Source organism: Plasmopara halstedii (assembly GCF_900000015.1).
Source record: "Plasmopara halstedii genome assembly, contig: Scaffold_2592, whole genome shotgun sequence".
Lineage (NCBI taxonomy): Eukaryota > Oomycota > Peronosporomycetes > Peronosporales > Peronosporaceae > Plasmopara > Plasmopara halstedii.
In genome coordinates, this window is record NW_020189499.1 from 218,816 (window position 1) to 238,258 (window position 19,443).

Genomic DNA, 19,443 nt, shown 5'->3' on the forward strand with positions numbered 1-19,443 from the left:
ACGCGATATGCCTGATTAGGCGGTGTGAACACTCGTGCGAGCTGCAATTTCATCTCCGCCCAGGAGGGAAACACAGATTCGACCGAAGTCACTGTCAATATTCGCGCTCGATCACCAAGCTTTGATATGGCTCGCGCCGCCCGCTGTTGCTCGGTTAAGAGCATGGCGGATGCGATGACCATCTCGACCACTCTCACTCAGAGCAGGAGATTCTCTCCTTCCTTCATCTCAAAGACCATCCTGCTCACCATGAGCGGCTTAGGTCGTGGGAAGTCTTCCGTCACCGACGGTGGCGTCATAGACGCAAACGATGCAGACATCTTCTACTGCAGGAACTCTAGCAGCGCTTTTTCGTAACTCGAAAACGCCTCTAGACGCGCACCGAGTGCCTCGGGGCCTTGTGCTACAAAGTGTTGCACGCCCTCAGGGCCAAGCAAGGACATCAGATTATTAGACCGTCCTGCATGCCCTGGGGCAAAGATGAAAATTCGTCAATCCTCACAGAGGATCAGTCGAAACGACTCAGGTGTAGATTGACTACAAGTGCAGCGGGGCTGCCGTAGCTAAGCGCTTGAGGAAGCGTACTTTATGTCACCGACCTTTCGTTCTTTACAAGAACCAAGTCTGAGTTAGCGGATCGCAATCCGCTTACTCTAAGAGTAATTACTGCCTTCCCAAGGCTAATAGACTCTTTTGTCTAAATTCAAACTGATCTTTATCCATTTTTTATTAATTCTAAAAGTTTAGATTTTCCTAAATATACTAAATATATATAGTAAAATCTAATCACATGCATAATCACTGGCTACCTAGCCCCGTACTGTATTCCTGTTTGGGTGTGGTCACACCATGCACATCTCCTGTGACGCACACACCCCTGTATTCAGGGTTCGTGTAACCCCGTTACACGGCCCTCAAAGACCATGACACGGCCTAAGTGAGCAGTATCTGTTTTTACTTTATCTCCTAGTTGGGCCGCTCCTGGCCGCACCGATGCGTTCTCAAAGCTGGTGAGCGTGTCCAAGCAAGCGTCCACAACCTTCGATGCTTCGGCCGTAATCGCAGCAGGGCCCACTAAAGACCAAGCTTGTTAAGCTCGTCTATCTGCTGCACATGAATATTTTACGTTCCATCATTGTAAAAATTCCAGTCTTTTCACGACTCGGTCACTGATTAACTATGTGTGCTAACAATTGCAACGTGGTGTCGTGCAATTTGCATAGAGAAGCTTTGACTCAAAGAGTCTGCATCAGCAAACGCACAAAGATTGGGTTTAAGCGCTCCTACCAGGAGCGGAACCGAAATGTATTAAGGTCTCTAAAACTTTTATTTTGCACTGGCTATGTTTGGAACACGAATCCTTCCTGATCGGAGGCTTCTTCATCTTCGGTACTCACAATTATACCAATGTGTGATGTGAATTTCATACAATCGTACCGTATTGTATCTAATATTATTGTACAAATTGCACAATCTATATGCTCACAACTTTACAGAAACTTGACGTTAAACACAGCGCTCTCCGAAGACCGAGATAATTTTTAAGGGGACTTTTTGTTCAGCTGCCAAAGTTCGAATACTTTTTACTAAGTTTTTGTTCAGCATTCAACTTCAGCCAGAACCACATCCGATTGTAAATTTGATCGTTGTTGTTTCGTCGATAAAGCGTTCAGATTATCGAAAAGAAAGTTGATATTTTTAGAGCTGGATCAGATAAATCGCGGTTTGAACTGGTGGAATAAGAACAGTACCATGCACTCGGATACAGACAAGGCCCGACCAATTAATTTCGGTAGAACATTGCACACGCAAGAGTCAAGATGGAGGATGTTCGAGAGATTATAGATTGCGGTTAAAAACGCGGAGGTGGACGCCGAGAGTGATCACGCGGTTGAAAATCATGCCCTCGCTGCTGGGGGGGGGCTCGATCTCGAAATGATCGGTCCCGATCTCCCGTCGGACAAGTACCCCTCTCGCGATTTCGGCTGCGATCGCGACTTCGATCTCTTGGACGCAGTGGCATTAGCGCGTTCCAGCTACCTGGACCAGCACCAGAGCCATGCGGAGGACCAAGAGCAGGGCCAGGACCAGGACCATTGCCACCGGGAAATTGGTAGGCTTTTGAAAAGGATATGCGCATATGCGATTCCGGGTATCCCAAATTGTCGAGTCGGAGTAAGGCCATAATAGCCTCATCAATTGATCCCATCTCCACTAACGCCATCTTTGGGTTATTTTGCAAGAAATGAAAGTTCTTCACGAAGCCAAATTGCGAAAAGTGGTCGACAAGGGCATTCTGATTGCGCTGCAGCTCCATAGGAATTCCTGAAATGTGTAGCAGGGGGCAAGGTGAGACAGCCTCTTCTGGACTACGCCGTCGGTAGCGGTGAAGTGGTGAACCTGAGAAGTCCAAAGTATTTTCAACTTCGAAGCGGTCTGCATCAGCGTGCGGCATCGATACACTTGAGTGCTTCGAATAGTCAACCCGTAGCTTTTTTCCAAAGACGTAAACGCCATCCAAATGATCCAGTGCTGATGTCGACTAAAGAAGCCATTGATGTGAGTGTGTCGATGTTTGGCACAATGAATACGTTGAGGATTGCACTTACATGAACTTCATTAACAAACTGGATTAAAGCCGTGTCTCGCTTGCGGAACATGATCTTGATCCGAAGAACATCACCAAAGCAGCCGAAGAGCGTGAAGAGGCGGTGTGGACTCTGTTAAAGGAAAAAGCATTAATGAAATAGTGTACCCATATTGATGTGACAAAACTCACCACTAGCTCGCTATCGATATTACTGCAAATCAAAGCAGGTGATGGTCGAGTATCACCTCGAATCGCACGTCCCGTTGAATGAATTGGTAGTTCACGTCCACTTCTTGCATCACGAGGTCTATCCATCTGCGGAGGACGCTCATCGAACCTAGGAGCACCAATTCGGTTATCCCGCACGTTTGGATCACGAGAACCAACACTGAGAGCGTTCACGGGTCCACGATAGTCAAGCTCACCATTGCGTACAGGTGAGTTATTATATCTAATGTCCCGAAACTCATCGCGCTGCTCAGAAGAAGCTGTTAACATCGGCTCGCTCTCAGTTTGAGATTCACCACGACTTGGGCCCGGAGGAAGGTTGGGATTGGTGTAGTCCCGAGATCGGTCGTCATTGTATCGAACACGAAGTTCTGGGTGGCGCGAAAACACAATGCTGAGTTGGTTACAGCCTGTGTAAATATCTCGCCCATCCAAAGCGGATTGTGCGGCTTGGGCTTGATCAATCGACTCCATCTGAACTAGCGCCTTAAACTCGTTGTCCTTCCAAAATGTTACAATTTTCTGCACATTGCCAAATTTTTGAAATACCTGGAGTCCAGACGTAAGACTGTAAGCTTCTCATGCAACCGATTAGCCAAATTCTTCAGTCTCAATGAACAAACCTGTTGCAATACATCCACCGTAACGTCGTATTCGATGTTCGACACAGACACCATCAAAATTTGATTCGGTTGGCCAACGCCACGACGAGGGCCATCGTGCTGGATCATACTAAATTGCCCTAGACGTAGGAAGAATTTTCAAGATAATCGTTTGGTATAATATAAAGCGTGATATCATTTATCATACCTCCGTCTCCCGCTAGTAAAGATATATCGTGTTGTGGTGCAAATTGCATAGGTGGAAGCTGCTGATATTGACGATCTCCAAGTGCTTGCTGTTGTTGTTGATAAGAGGGTGAGGCATCATGGTCCAGTTGCACTTTGATTTCATCACGGTTGCTATACTCGAAAAATATTTTCTTGCTGCGAATTTGGGCATCATGCGTCTGATAAAACGTGACGAGATTAGAGGCCGAGACAACATCTGGCAATTGCACGAAGGCTTGGCGTTTTTGAGAAATCAGAAGGCACTTTTCCACGACTGCGAACGGACAGCAAAGCGCGAGCAGCTCGCTCTCCAGACAGTCAGAGGGTAGTCCACAGACAAAGATGACCTATTTGATTAGCAAGGACAGATAAGGACAGAGAGAGTGAGAAAGCGGGTGAAGTAGCAGGGTTACCAAGGTCAAACAAGGAATTAAGTTGTGTCAGTCAAGAAATTACCCGCGATGCCGTTTGAGAGCGCAGGCGCTTGGATGATTCGAAATCGTCAACACTTTCAAATTGGCGCTTCATGCCGCCATTTAGTGCCATCAGCGATAAAAAGAGAGGAAGCAATTAAGGGAGAAAGTCGACGGGAGAAGGAGTAAAGTCACAGGATAGGGCACGCGGCTGGAAAAGATAAGAGGCAACCGCGTAATCCAGTGCAGATTTAACAGGATCGATTGCTAGTCAATATCTGGGCAAGTTACTGAATGGACCTGCCAATACTACGAACAATAGCGCCCAGTCAGTCCAGGCTATGATAATTAAACGCATGTCGGACTCACCGGGTTTAATCGCTAGCTTAGGGCAAGTTTGAAATTAGTGGAGTATGTTGAGAACCTCTAAGTAGATCCCTCTATAAGGACAGTCGAAGTTTTTAGCATAGACACTATTCTGAGACATGAGGCTTGATCAAACTTATCAGGAAATGAAAATTAAGAAGCAACAAATGCATCTGCACAAGATGAAAGCAGTTCCATGTTATATTGATGTACTAGCATCCAAGTCGACTCGACAAGATGAAACAAAAATCAAATATACAGAGCAGACACACATTTGAGCGTAAAACACTTTCCAAGTGAGTTGCAACTTTTTAGCTCATTGTTCAAATCCGTATAAAAATTAGAGAAAAGCTATTTTGCGGATTTATCTTTGGTGTCAGTCAATGATTGGCTGGCTCCTGCTGCAGTTTCACTAAATTCCAGGTATTTCCCTAGGCTTCATAGTTTCTCCCTCATTCACCAATTGCAGGAGGAGCTAAAGACAGAGACGGCGAAAGCTTGGAAATTGTAAGCAATCATGGGTATGGCTTTTTCGCGCGTGTTTGAGCGCCTCTTTGGCAAAAAGGAGATGCGCATTCTTATGGTTGGTCTTGATGCTGCCGGTAAGACCACCATTTTGTACAAGCTTAAGCTTGGTGAGGTGGTTACGACCATTCCTACTATTGGTAAGCTTACAATCCTGCTGGATTCTCGATTGTTTCGTCTCGTATCTACCTATTTAATGGAGCAGAAGAATGCGAGACGCAAGCATTTTGGGTTTTCATTTTTGTTGACTTTCGGTCGAGATATGTCTGACGAAACCGTTACCTTTATTTACAGGATTCAATGTGGAGACAGTAGAGTATAAAAACATTAGTTTTACAGTTTGGGATGTGGGTGGTCAAGACAAAATCCGTCCGTTATGGCGTCATTATTATCAGAACACACAGGGTCTTATCTTCGTGGTTGATTCGAATGATCGCGACCGTGTGGACGCAGCCCGTGATGAGCTACATCGCATGCTTAACGAAGACGAGCTGCGAGATTCGGTGCTTCTGGTTTTTGCGAATAAGCAAGATCTGCCAAACGCAATGAGTGCTGCGGAGATGACGGATAAGCTTGGCTTGCACGGTCTGCGCCACCGCCAGTGGTTTATTCAGGCGTGTTGCGCGACGACGGGTGATGGTTTATACGAAGGCTTGGACTGGTTGTCTGCAACACTTCAGAAAGCAAAATAAATAGCTCGCGCTTGGCGCACCTAATACGTCGGCCGGTAGTGGGAGATATAGACGACTATATATCATGGGTAGTTGGCGCTGCTATAAATTTTGCATTATACTCACACATATCTCACTAGCAGGATGTCCTCGTAACTTCAACATGTTCGGTCAAATATCCAAATTTTTATGCAAGTTGGTCCTTATGTATATTGCGAATGCGTCTCGTACAAATCGAAAATCTCGATAAAAACGATTGATATTCAAATGTATTGAAAAACATTTAGAGAAGATCTGGCTGGCAAATCGCGGCAACGTAAAAGATGAAGTAGATGCTTTATTATAAAGATTATTCAGAAAGGTTTGAGTGTTGCCACCGAAGCGATAGGTATGGATAAAATGCATTATCAAGCTTTCATGTCCATTGGCGCTCATAAAGCAAAAACACATGATATCGCAAAGGTCACATTTGACGCGAAATAACCGATTTAGATTAAGAAGAGCCAAAATGGCGGCCTCGAGAGGCTAGATATTGCAGTATCAAAGACCACGGGTCTGGTAAGAAAGTAGGGGTCACACAATCGTGTGTGTTAGACAGATTGGTGTGACCACACAATGGTGTGGCTGCACCGTAACAGTAACATGGCTGTAACAGCAGTAGTTATACGTTGAATTAGGTTTTACCATATAGACAGGAAAACCTGCATATTTAGATACAGGCAGCTTTTGCCGCAAGAGAAACACAGTTTTACGTTTAAAACGGAAGAGTCAATTAGCCTTGGGTAAAGTTTGTAGTTACTCTTGGAGTAAGTGGATTGCGATCCGCTACACTCGTACTGCTTCTAAGTATAGAACAAAAAACACCGACCTTAACAACGATCACCAACCTTAATAAATCTCCCTCTAAGCTTAAGGACTACGGGAGCCCCGCTGCAACCTATTTGTGAAAAACAGTTCGATTATCCACATTGGTGGGCATGCTGACATGCATGTGAAGGACGGACAGATCCAGCTCCAGAACATACCAAGCTCGTAAAAGTTGTCACACATGCATCTTGTCAGTCACTATATTATTTGTGTTGTTATCGCACCAAAACGTTAGTATGAAGGCGATCGCTTGCTATGTGACGCGAAATAATCATCAATCTTGTGTCGCTGAATCTCAGTACATTTGATATCTCGATCAAATTATAGTTTTCAGCTGACGATCCATCAATATTCTCTCTGGTGCCAAGCTTCTGCCCAGGCTGAAGCATCTCAACGACGGCTATGCCAAATGGGGATCTTAACATGTTATTAAAAAAACAACAAGAACGACAAGAGTGGCATCATCACAGACCTCGAGTGCATCGATATAGGGCTTTTCAGCGGTCGTTGATCTTTTGGCCTCGCAGTAATTTGTGCTTTTGATAGGGAGTGCTCGACTTATTTTTTTACGCGGGTCATCACAAACCACACTTACAACAAAGCTCTCGAGAACTCTGCATTGAAATTTTTTTTGCGACGATTCGCTAAAGTGCCGCTCTCAATGTGGGTTCTACCGACCACGGACTCAAGTAGTTAGTCGATTGACCTGATACCGGAATGTACCCGGTTGATACCCATAGGATCCAAAATAAGGCAGCCGGAGATGGGCCATCAAGAGAATGACCAACCACACTTGAACATCGTGTCTGCCCCGCCAGCTTACACCCGATCGGGTGTTTGATAGTTAGGTGGACTGGAGACCCCACTGACTGAGCAAGCCCCATGGCGGTACGAGGGGTAAGGAGCCCAGTCTTAAACAGGGTCAGATAGCTATCAGCATCACGCGCTAACGAAAGCTTAATCCTAGCCCTTTCGAGTTCCGGTAGCTTATATCTCAATGTGGGCTCGTGCACTAGGACCGCAACCAAGTGTTTTTGTGTACCAGAGATAGATCTAGCTTGAACAGATTTTGGACCCATTTGTTTTACTATCTACATGAAACAAACCTTGGCTACTGCATAGCGCAAAGCCAGCTCCAAAAGAATCCTCCTCTACGACACTCGTCAAAAGGATTTGTTGAAATGTGTGCGTACTCCGTCATATGGTAAGTAACCTGTCTTCTTTTGAAATTAGGAACCCTTGTCCAGACTCTCATCAGCTCACACAAACATTTTCTACAACGGGGTTCTCCCCAAGTATTTTAAAATGTTGCGGACCATCGAGAAAGGCTCGGCCAGCGACTTTAAGGCCATATATGGCGAGACAGACGACTTTTAATTCGATGTGAGCGGTTGCAGGGATTCTTCGATCCCGACACATCCCACGACAACCCTATTGAAAATAATGCGGCCACGATGTATCCCTTTTACGGAAGATTCTCCAAGGTGCGCTCTCCATGACAGTATAAATGATAAGATACCCCGAAAAAAAATGAGCGCTCGAAATTCGTTTTAAATTCACTTGCAGGTCCCACAAGCCACCGTATCGCTTGTGTATCAATTAGCGGCAGGCGGATGTTTCGTACCTACCGTAAAGTTACGCTCATGGTGGCAAATGTGGCGAATAGGCTCTACGAGCGCTATAGAAGACATGATCCTAGCCTATGTTACGGTATTACAAGCGTAATGTAACAAACGAAGGATATGCCCAAGGCGTATATTTTTTGCATTTGCATAGTACAAGTACACCGACGACATCATCTACAGTATGTTGTAAACAGACTCTCTCTAGCAATGCAAATTTTCTCCTTCTTTATGGTAAGCGTGTTGTACTTTTGACTCTGTTTCTTCTTCTTACGATGTAAAACAGAGGGTTTGCCCAGTTGGAGCGGCAGTGGTACCAAGCAATTCGTGTCGAAGTAGAGCCTCCGATTTCCATGAGCTCTTGGAGCAAGCTTAAGTCTTTCACTTCACCAGGAGCTGGTCACAATCCAGGTGGAATGTCCGGCCGCTTTCCGTAGAAATAAAGTTAGATATTTCATGCTTGCCGAGCAAAGCTTTCAGGTGAGAAAATCTACTGTAGCTGGCACTCATGGTTGTAACAGAACGTCGATCGTCTGATTCTGCTCATCATGGCATTCATATATAAGCGGCGCGCACTCGGCGCGTAGCGAATAATAAATTGTAGGTTTTCTCCAAAGTGTAGCTACAATAATACATTTACCCAACTACGAGACGTATACCGCGTTGATCAGCACAAAGTCAATGAACAGCAGCGTTTGCTTCGCTACTACGATTGCTCCAGGCAAGTAGTTCGGCATGTATACTTCACCGCCAGTAATCGCGTTGCGCCTATCGATGTGTTTGTGAAAAATTTGCGGGTATCATGTCCAGTCTGTGTCAATCACCTGAAACAATTCTCGCCGAGATTCGAAATAAGCGCAAATTTTGATCTTAAACAATGTTCACCGGCAAGGCAAAGATTATTCTGGAATTGCTTGATCGTTTCCCCCTATTTGGTATCACTAATAGCAACGAGATAAGATATCTTGTTCAGACAGCCCACATAAGCCAAACTGGCGATATTATATCTTTTTTGGGAAGACTGCTAATATTCTGCCAGAAACGACAAGCTTCACAAGGGTGTCACCGCATGCGGCTCAGTATGGGCAGTAAGCACATATATGTAACGGGAATTGCCCGCCCGTGTACACTCACTACAGAAGAAAGACTCAAGTCAATCGACACGCCTCACCGCGTGTTGCCCGCTTCCAGCAGGCCGTTGACTAGCGTAAAGAGAAGAAAAGTTGAAGTTTCATTTATTATTATAGCCATTAGGATTTAAATCTCCCTGATCTGAGAAGTACTTCCAGTTCTGAAACAGCGGAACTGAAAGAAGATATACTACTAAACATGGTGTACAGTTAAGGTAAGACACTGAAAACATGGCTTATAACACCAACACCCATTCAAAAATGGGTTTACCCAAATTCGTCGATTATTCTTCAACTCTTCTCCCGCTCTTCGTATCGCTCTATCCAACTCTCGCTAGAGTGACAACCCACACGCTTGCTCTATATGACATTTTCGTCACCATCGAACTTGAATTTTATTACAATACCACGGCATTTAGCGCATTTGTGTTATCGTGAGCTTAAACGTCACGACGACTGCTACACAAAACGTGATGGGTCCACCCTAGAGTTCAGCGAATTTTTTAGTCGGATATGTGCTCGACTGATGACGCAAGTCGCGAATTCACGCACCATCGGGCCGATTACTCGTGCTGGAGGCGAGCCACGAAGCCTCACATATAATCCGTACGTCCAACAATCCTCTTTGGATTTCATCCAGACAATCAACAATCGATTCTATGCGTGGCCATGGGTCTATTTGACCAAATCCGTGGATTTGGTCAAATATCCACCGTTTGGAAAGCGCAAGCACCGCTGCTGAAGTGGTGAAGGTGCGCGATATGCGCTTTCAGCTTGCGCATTTGACAGCGCAGACTGGGTGTCACTCTAATGTCGAGGATGCTCGTGAAGTGCTCTCTGTCATTAGTCGGCCTCACGACGAGCGGGACAGGGAAAGAAGAGCAAGCTTCAGTGTTCCAAAGCGGAGTCCGTCGCCGGACCCGCATCAAACTTGCGAACGATACTGGGCAGTCGCAACGAATATGAGTACAAGGCTCCCATGTATTCTCGCTCGCTGGATACCCCAGCCAGTCCACCAAGAGCTCCTCTCGATCGCAGACGTTTCTCGCCGCCACCACGTTTTTTAAAGCGGTAGTATCGACTCTTTTGTCAATCTAGAAGAGGGGGGAGGTGGTCGGAGCGGCTGTCCCCTCTGCTTCTTCTGTGGCTGGTCCACTGCCTGTACGCATTGTGACTGCGCTTGACAAAGGTGGAGAAGCTTCTCTCGCTGATGAACCAGCGGCAGATCGAGGTGACTGATCGGGTGTCGTCGACGCTGCAACGCGTGAGGGATAATCAATAGGTCGTTGGCAAAGCTTGCGAGTTTGTATGGCGTCATTGAAGCTTGCCCGCGGACGTAATCGAGGATCGATTCCACCGAATAGAGCAGGCTTGGCAAGCTCTTCCTCCTGCTGCGGCTGCTACCGCTGATGATGCAGGGCCTCCTGCCAAGCGATCTCACTCTTTTTTCGGGCGTTCCTAATATTTCTTAACATTCTGAGGGCGATGCTGATGCAACAACGCCAACGGGATCAACCTCCGACCTTCGTGCCGAAGCCATAACTCTAAAGCCATCTCCTTATAAGATGAAGTTACATTTAGGTGGGAAACTGTGTTGTCGCAATGGTAAGGTTTGAGGGGTCATACTTAAGACATCGGATCTCGTCAAGTTGATAGTGTACGCATTCCCATGGCATGACACTACTTGGAATGGACCGATGAAGCGAGGAACAAGCTCCGAGCTTTCCAAACTTGAGACCGCATCGTCTGATAGGTTCTTAGAGCTACTTAGTACAAAAAACCCATCAGACGATGCGGTCTCAAGCTGATATGTACTACTTTGTACATACTTCCCCAAAATAAATAACATTTTGCTTCGACGACCTCGTCTATATGCATGCAGATCGTGCACGTCACCATTGCATCTCGCGCCCGTGTGATCATTTAATAATTAATGATGGATGAGTCCGGGGCGCCCTTATATTTGCACTTCACAATCGCATCACTAGTCAATTAATTTGCGAGGCAACGATTTGCCGAGTTCTCCCCCACTTACATCAGCGATACCACCCATCACAAAGCGGTATTTGCGTGTGTCACAAGCCATTCATGAAAAATGGTGTAAATTCAGTAAATGACTGAACTGAAGTATTCATTGCAAACTCAACCAATGAAACACCATTCTGTGGGATTCTACGCACAGAAGCATCTTCAACACATCACCGACCATTCGGTGGCACGTTCTATTTGCCCATCGGACTTCGGGTGTATTGCTGTGAACATTTTCAAGCGAGTACCAAGAACTCGGAACAGTTCGATCAAAAATAACTCGTGATTCGTGTATCACGATCACAGACGACGGCGTCTGACAATCCGTGATTGTGAAAAACATGACCAATGAACAATCTAACTGAGGCTTCGATGTCGATAAAAACGCTACACGGACCGATGCAAGCCATCTTGCTGAGTCTGTCAACAAAACAAGCACCCCACTGTGGCCATCAGCCAGCCGAAAATAAAGTCGAGAAAGACTGACTTCCAACGGTCAGTAGGAACAGGAAGATTTTGCGGTGTCACTTGCATGTGCCTTGCGCTTCACTCCCTGACAGACATCGCATGTCGCCACGTATCATGCCACTCACTTGTCCGTGTGGACACGCCAAAATTGGGCACTGAGAGACTGGCATGTCTTCTCGCAGCCAAAGTGACTGGTCATCAGCGTAAAATGCGCCTCGTATACCACCTTGTTCTTACAATCATCGTTGTGGGGAACCGCAATTCGTGGCTTGTCGTCACATCCAACTTCATAGGGAAGGAGACCATCATTCCTTGCATAACGACGCAACCTTGGTTTCAAGCGACCAGAAAGCTTGTCATGGAATTCCATACCACTCGATGACAGTGCTCTGATGATCAGATCACACTGTTTCTCTTCAACATACGCTCGACGTTTCAAATCGAATACATCGCTTTCGATATAATTGATATGAGCTATCTCATATCCATGACGACGTGAACCAGCACTTCAGTTTTCCTGGTTTGTACTCAGCCCTGGGTTGTATTCTGCGAAAAATGACAACCGGCGAGCTCTTCGCTGTGACAAGCGAGGCGACTGAACCCATAACGTAAGCTTGCGCGATCTGTGTAGAAGGCAAACGGAGTTAAACAAATGAGGCGAGCACGTAACCTCATCAGAGCATATTTCATTGCTAAAGGCTCCTTGTTGTGGGCAGGGTAGTACTTTTCTGCTGGCTTCAGCTGTCGCAATTGCAACGACACGACACGATCGTGTACATATGAATCCTTCTGCAATAGTGCACAACCTATTGCAAACTCAGAAGCGTCACACACCACGATATGCGGCTTCGTATCATCTAATAAAGCAAGTAATGGCGCTTCCATGCCCACCACCGATTTATTCGTTATAAAAAGGCATGTCTCATACACCACTTGATCCATCAACGCGCGTTTTGAGTGACCATCCGTGGCCACTTCATACGTCCTAACCTGGAGAATGTCATTTGCGTGACATAACCAATGAAGAGTGAATCATTTTGACTGCCTAACGCTTGGGCGCTTCTTCTGGTGCATTGTGAATGTGAGCTTATTAACCCCACGAGTTTCATTTTCGCCAGGAGACCTACTCCTAATCGTACTCGATTGCCAACCAATCTATGGCTCGTGCTTTCAAAACCACGGTATACCTAAAATACCTTCATACCGTTTGTCCATCTCAAGGACAGTATATACTTTCTTAAAGTTGAAGTGTTTAACCTTCACTTGAAGACTAACCGGAATGTTCTTCGCGGTTAACCGCATCAGTGGTCAGCTTCAATGAGATTCAGCTAAAACCTCTTTATATTGCATCTGAAAGCTCTGAATTGATTTCAGCAGCACTTTGCTTCCGCGCATAGTTTCGCGACGAGCCAGATTCAATTAAGGCTCTTAACGACCGATCGTATCCCTTCATACTGCTGTGGCCACTCCGACTCGTGTCGTTAACGAAGGACAGCAATCCTTCGAGGGCTAAACACTCATGCGTGATTCAACCACTACACTCACAGGAGCTTATCACTACTGGGTAGTGATAAGCTCGGGCGTTTACCGAACACCTCGTGGTATTGGTACTATGTGGCTCGGGGCCATCACGATGAGAGCCATATTGGAAGGATTGTTTCTTACGTGGACAATAACGGCGGATGTGACCGAATTGTTGACATTCGTAACAGCAAACTTACTACCCACGGACAGTCACCGCGCTAAGATTCGTTGGTATCGGGATTCCGGTAGCATCAGTCACTGCTTCCATCGGATTGACCGATTGACCACGTGCTTGACGTTGACAGTAGTCCTCACGTAATGCAATTATGATTGCATCTAGTGCCGTCAGTTTACGATGACCGTAAGTGAGTCCCTCCATAAATACGGTGACAATCTCTGCCGCTGGCAGTGGTTCACTTGCCATACCGGCATGAAGCTCACGGAGATTTTGTACATAGTTGTACAACATGTCACTGTCGTAACGGCATGATGAGAAACTTTGACCGTCGTCGAAACGCAACACTCGGCGGTAAGAACATCGATTTTATTGCCTTTTCCGTCATTACCATGTGGCAAAGTAGCCAGGGAGGTTTACTTCCCACGTCATCGCTTAATCCTTCGCACGGCCAATCAAATGCGACATAATGGCGTACTACGGTCATCATGAATCCGAGCCATCGTGATAGCGATGTCCATTTCTCGCTGCCAGAACGCAAACTTTCATATTTGTTCCCATGGAAGCTTTTCACCTTGTTTTTTGCGGGGCGCTCTGTGTCTACAGACGGCTGACGGTGTCTCCACAACTTGTGGGGAAGATGACGAAGCTGACTCAACGCTCCTTGATCCAATTGTCAAATGTCGGAGATCGCGTGATCTCTGATTAAAGCTCGCAGCTCCACCACACACTCCCACTGTTAGTGTGTTAGAAATAAATACCCCCCCTGTCGATCCGAGGGCAACCACCGCCTGTGGTATCCACATTATCCATCGATAAATCCAACGAAGTAGTCGACATTGAAATGACTACTAGTGCTACCAAGTGTAATGGAAATCGCCCATCCCGGTCCACACACTTTTTGAGAAGGCCAAGGTCAAGTGACATGCCTAACCGTGTGTTGCTCGCTTCCAGTCGGCCGTTGGCTAACGAAAACAGGAGGAAAGGTGGAGTTACATTTATTATTTCAACCAATAGGATTCGAACCTTTTCAACCTGAAGTGTGCTTCAGCTCCGAAACAACAAAACTAAAGGGGATGTACAACTATATGTACAGTAATTGTAAGACACAAAACGTGTGTGGTCCACAAAGCATGTGAAATGGCTCATTACAGTTTAGCAGGTGTGCCCATAAGTAATTACCCAATTGAATATATTGGGCACCAGTACTTAACCTTCACTGATCCAAACGAGTTTTCTCTACTGCAGTGTCCAAAATATTCATGTCCCTCCAACTTTATTTTCGCCGTCATGTGGTGCTGCCACGAGCTACGAGTAAAGTAAATCACCTCTATTATACAGCAGCCACGGGTAATGGAAAGCGGAGCTAACACGTAACTATACACTTCATGCAGTAATACTCGACTTCAAAGTTTCCTTGTCTCGAAAGTCTCCAATGATAAAGCACATTATGTGTCTTACCTATGGCGCCATCATGACGTGGGCTATCCCCTGGTCCGCGCGACGCGATAGCAGTTCCGCCACCAGTCTGGCTCATACTTTATCTCCAAGTAATTCAAGACGTAGAAGGATAGCAATATATACATTTTCCGTTATTGATGTGATGGCAAAGTCGCTATGCCTTACAATGCATCGCATGCATGGGTACGGATGACATATCTATCCCACACTTAACAGGAGAATACTCTATTGCAAGTCTTGCTCTGACTTTTTATGCTAACCATTCTTTAGCGCATAGATGCATTCGAATCCAATAAAATCTACTTGGAATCAAGCACAGCCGACGCCAAAATCGACATGATTTGACCTATTGTGGTTTCGATTTGACCGAAAAGGGGCAAAGATAAGACGATCTATCATTGTTTTAATACACACAGACCGACGTACTATGAATATACAATTTCCTATTGTACCTCGTGAAGATCATGGGCAATGCGACCTCTGTTTAAAAGACCAGATATATAAAAGAGGGGAGCCCACAGCTCGATATAGCTGGTTGTAAACACCGACATCCTGGGCTTTCTGGGACCTGATAATGAATTGATTGAGCATTGCGAAATTATGTAATTACGTATGACGCGCGACTGTCGAATATCCGTGCGTCTTGCAACTTGGACATGTCGAAGCTCATGACGAAACTTATGTTTAATCAGGTTTGACGACATTGACGGCGGAATATATATTCATTGAGTAAAGATACGGTTCATCCTAGGTGCAACGTCGCACAAAAACCACGAGCGCGGATTGGCTAAAAGGCAAAAAATTGCGGTGTCACGCACTTCTTTTCTCGTTGGAATTTGGGTGAACATGAACTCAATTAAGTTATAGTGCAGAAGAGTTTTCGGCACGGGCATGGAGATATGATGGCTTCTGTAATGAACGTAGAATTTTCCGGAGCATCTAGCAGAGATATTGCTTAGTGCCTTGCGCAGAAGGATAGAAGCGATAGAGAGTAACGGGATGTGATAAAATAGAGGAAGTTTTCGGTGTGTATCCCTGCTGGGACAAAATTACCGAGAGTATGTCGCTGTCTCGTTAGTGTATAACTGTTTAGACGATTAAACACAGTTATAAGCTGAGCTTTCTCGAAGATTTGTTGAGGTGAGACGTGTAAAGGAACTGGTCGTCTGGGTTCTCACAGTGTTTTTCCGTGGAAAAGATTCAGATTGGCGTAGTGCCGTAATCTAACGGACATGAGCCGATTGAGAAAGACGGCTATATGACGCCAGTATTAAGGAAGGATTTGGGCTGTATTAAGGATGTTCTCTCGTGTTATAATGTAAAGGTATCGCCGAGTCTGAAATACAGTGTGACGCGCCCATCATGCGATTCAGTGAAATCCAAAATGTTTGTTCGAAGAGACTGTTTTCACTCATGAATAAAAAGACAGGGTAAATTTGTATGTTTTTAATTGCCTCTCAAAACCTCACTAAAGGATCTGTCGTAATTCATCAATAGGGGGTTTTCGCGACCACTTCCTCGTTTGCCCTGGATCCGTCAATTGTTGCCTGTGGTACAAAACACTTTCTCACTTGCTTACTTCTTTTGTAGCTTGTCTGACTCCTTCAACAGCTATTCCATAACTTTGATCTATGTCCTTGGCGTTCTCTACGATAGAAGAAATCATCTCATATGTCGCCGGCAAGCTGCTCAGAAGTATCACTAGCTACCTTGATTCATCCGTCGGCTCTCCCGTCGTCTGGAGTCACACTGCCAGCTTGTTAAACGCGTCCGGATTTTTCACCATGCGAGTGCCACTCTCCATCTTAAACTCATGAAGGCGACGTGTCATCGTGACACGATTGTGCAGAATAAAGCGATTATAGAAATTGTCAAGCGAAATGGGTTAGAAGCGCTGCCTATGCTCCAGAGACTATCTAATATAGATGCGGCGTGGATTTGTCTGGTGTACCGCTGTTCCGGATACATTGTAACTATATGTACATCAACTTTGACGATGTGTTCTCGACGACTGAGTAATGCATCGGAAATTGGCGGTGGGTATCTTTATCAAACAGCTGTAAGCAGTTCTGCTTAATTAAATCGTCCCCCAATGCAGACAAACGTGTATTTGGCATCGACTAAGTCTTAAATCTGAGATGTCGCATAAGAAGATGGACCTGTGGGTAGATCCTGGAACCGTCAACGCCATTGTGGATTGGCCAATTTTTCTGTGACTGAAGGAAATGATTTGGTCTGACTTATTACTTAAGTAAGTACAGTGCAAATTACGCCAATATGTCTCCCCACAAATCGTCGTAAACGATGATGGGATCTGACAAACGTTATGGTGTTCAAAAATGTAAAAGAAACCGTCACGTGTGCCCTTATGCTGGCTGTTTCAATTCTGAATCGACCATTTGATGCCGTCTGTGACGTTTCGTTCATTCTCCATAGGCTGTGTTTAGCCACAACAAGATCCCACTTTCACGAGTCACTTGCATGTAAAGCGCCCGGTTATTGAGGGAGTAGCCTTTTAACCATGCCTTGTAGCTAAGCAAGTCTTTGCGCTGGAATAGCGACACGTTTAAGTACCGCTAAGGAGCTGAATGTGATGACAAATTCTTAGAGCGTGTTACGATATTCGACCAGTCTTCGTTTTGATTGTATGCCGAGACTCTTAGAGAGAGTTAGCGTGCATCAACAATCACGATAGCTCACGAGAGCTAGTCGCGGGAGAGCGTTCTCTACCGGCGTTGATCGATGAGCAAAGGGTGTGCTTTATACCTCATAACGTCAAGCTTTACTGGATCTTTAGCTGAACGTACACTTCACCAAAGCCGCGTTTTAAAGCTGAGAGAGGCGTGGGATGACGCTTGTGCCGATGGCGAGAGTGCGGAATAGTGTTTTATTCAGCGCTCGAAATTGTCAATAGATACTCTACATAGTACGCAAATAGTACCCAAGGTAAGACTTTATAGATGGACAGGATTTCTAAATTGATTTTGCATCGAGCACAATTTGTTCTCCTGGGTGTGATGACCTGTGTGGTCAGAGACAGCTCTCTAAAGCGACTTTCTGGTATTTGTTTTATATTTGGTGTGCGCGGACGAAACAAACGCACAGGCGCATACGGGCTTCGACTCAGTACGGTGAGCGACTGTAATGGCTTCAGAATATTGTTGCGAATGAAATCGGAAACAGTTCATGCGACTGTTGTGCTTGTGGAGAGGAAGGCTAGTATTCATAGATCAGAGCATAACCTTCTCGTGACCTTTTCGGCGGAGTGCCGCAGCACTTCTACCCGCAGGGAAAGACGCGGAGTTCTTACCTCGTGCAGTACAGTCATATAGGCACCTCTCCCTCGATTTATGGCTGGCTTTAACTTCAGGTGAGGGTGGAGCTGTTAAGTCGGAATTTGGGATGTCGCTTCTATCGAAGAAAACCTCGGTCTTCTCGTCGTTTATACGTCAATCTTATGGACCGCGTCTATCTTGAAGCCTCGTCGGATCATGTGTGGTGATCAAAGGAAGAGCATTCATGCTATAAGGAGCATACCCTGTAGGGTGCAGCAGGTCGGATAAAGCTCGGCGCGGGTTGAGTTCTTGTTGAACGTCAACCTTCGCGCAATGTCTCAAAAGGCGAACAAAGCATATGCCCCGGTGTGGTCAACATCTCCGTTAAGAAGGTTGTTACGGTCTAAGTATCGTAGGTTACTGTACATACAGCCTACACGTCCGTCCAACCGTATATGTACGAATTTGTACAAATCTCTTTTGTCAAATTTAAGATTTTGACGATATAGAAGTATCAGGCTATCATGAAGATAATGAGAAAGAAGAATGTAGCACCCGTGGGTTATTAGATGTACGTGAAGCAGCAAAGATACTTTTTTGTCGGATACTGTTACATGTTTTAGCTTTAAACTAATTGCTTCGAATTCTTTGTCACTTTTGAAGAAACAAAGAAACCTATCTGAATGCTTGATTTGTATTCCTGGGTGGAGTGTCCGAACCCAACCTCTGAGCGATGGTTACAGAAGACATTTTGAGCCGAGGCTCCTTTTGCGCAAGGTGCACTACAGATTTGTTGTTGTATCAACCCGAATCAAACTAAAACTTACTCTTTTGTTCGCTTTTGTACTAGAGCAACACTAAGTTCTCGTTAACTTGAGAGGCTCTCTGATCAGCTCCTGGGTGTAGCTTTCATATTTATCCTCTGTGTATCGGGGTTACACGTACCTTGGTAACAGGGGTGCGTGTCACACGAGATGGGCATGGTGTGACTGCACCCAAATAAAAACACGGTACGTGGCTTGGTAGCCAGTAGTTATGCATATATTTAGATTTTACTATGTATTCTTTAGAAAATCTATACATATAAAATTAGGCGGCTTTGCCGCAGATAAAAAAGAATAAAGTCAGGTTTTGATTTAAACCGAAGAGATAATTAGCCTTGGGCTAAAGCAATAATTACTCTTGGGATTAGCGGATTGCGATCCGCTAAATTCGTACTTGTTCTAAGTATAGAACGAAAGGTCGGTGACCTAAATTACGCTTCCTCAAA

At 45.4% G+C, this 19,443-nt stretch overlaps 4 protein-coding genes across 4 annotated transcripts; 3 read left to right on the forward strand and 1 right to left on the reverse strand.

The window, feature by feature from the left end:
* Positions 1-1,852: 1,852 nt before the first annotated feature.
* Positions 1,853-4,194, reverse strand: PHALS_04331 (polypyrimidine tract-binding; the record flags this gene model as incomplete). The annotated part of the gene is made up of 6 exons (XM_024718427.1): positions 1,853-2,542; positions 2,610-2,720; positions 2,780-3,367; positions 3,442-3,560; positions 3,629-3,995; positions 4,105-4,194. 6 exons carry the CDS (start codon positions 4,192-4,194, stop codon positions 1,853-1,855), a joined length of 1,965 nt encoding a protein of 654 aa, XP_024583827.1.
* Positions 4,195-4,944: 750 nt separating this feature from the next.
* Positions 4,945-5,644, forward strand: PHALS_04332 (adp-ribosylation factor; the record flags this gene model as incomplete). Its single annotated transcript, XM_024718428.1, has 2 exons — positions 4,945-5,092; positions 5,247-5,644. 2 exons carry the CDS (start codon positions 4,945-4,947, stop codon positions 5,642-5,644), a joined length of 546 nt encoding a protein of 181 aa, XP_024583828.1.
* A 1,248-nt stretch (positions 5,645-6,892) lies between these two features.
* On the forward strand, positions 6,893-7,138 carry PHALS_04333 (uncharacterized protein; the record flags this gene model as incomplete). The annotated part of the gene is made up of 2 exons (XM_024718429.1): positions 6,893-6,967; positions 7,037-7,138. 2 exons carry the CDS (start codon positions 6,893-6,895, stop codon positions 7,136-7,138), a joined length of 177 nt encoding a protein of 58 aa, XP_024583829.1.
* Positions 7,139-8,322: 1,184 nt separating this feature from the next.
* PHALS_04334 (uncharacterized protein) lies at positions 8,323-8,549 on the forward strand (the record flags this gene model as incomplete). The annotated part of the gene is made up of 2 exons (XM_024718430.1): positions 8,323-8,346; positions 8,412-8,549. 2 exons carry the CDS (start codon positions 8,323-8,325, stop codon positions 8,547-8,549), a joined length of 162 nt encoding a protein of 53 aa, XP_024583830.1.
* Positions 8,550-19,443: the final 10,894 nt, after the last annotated feature.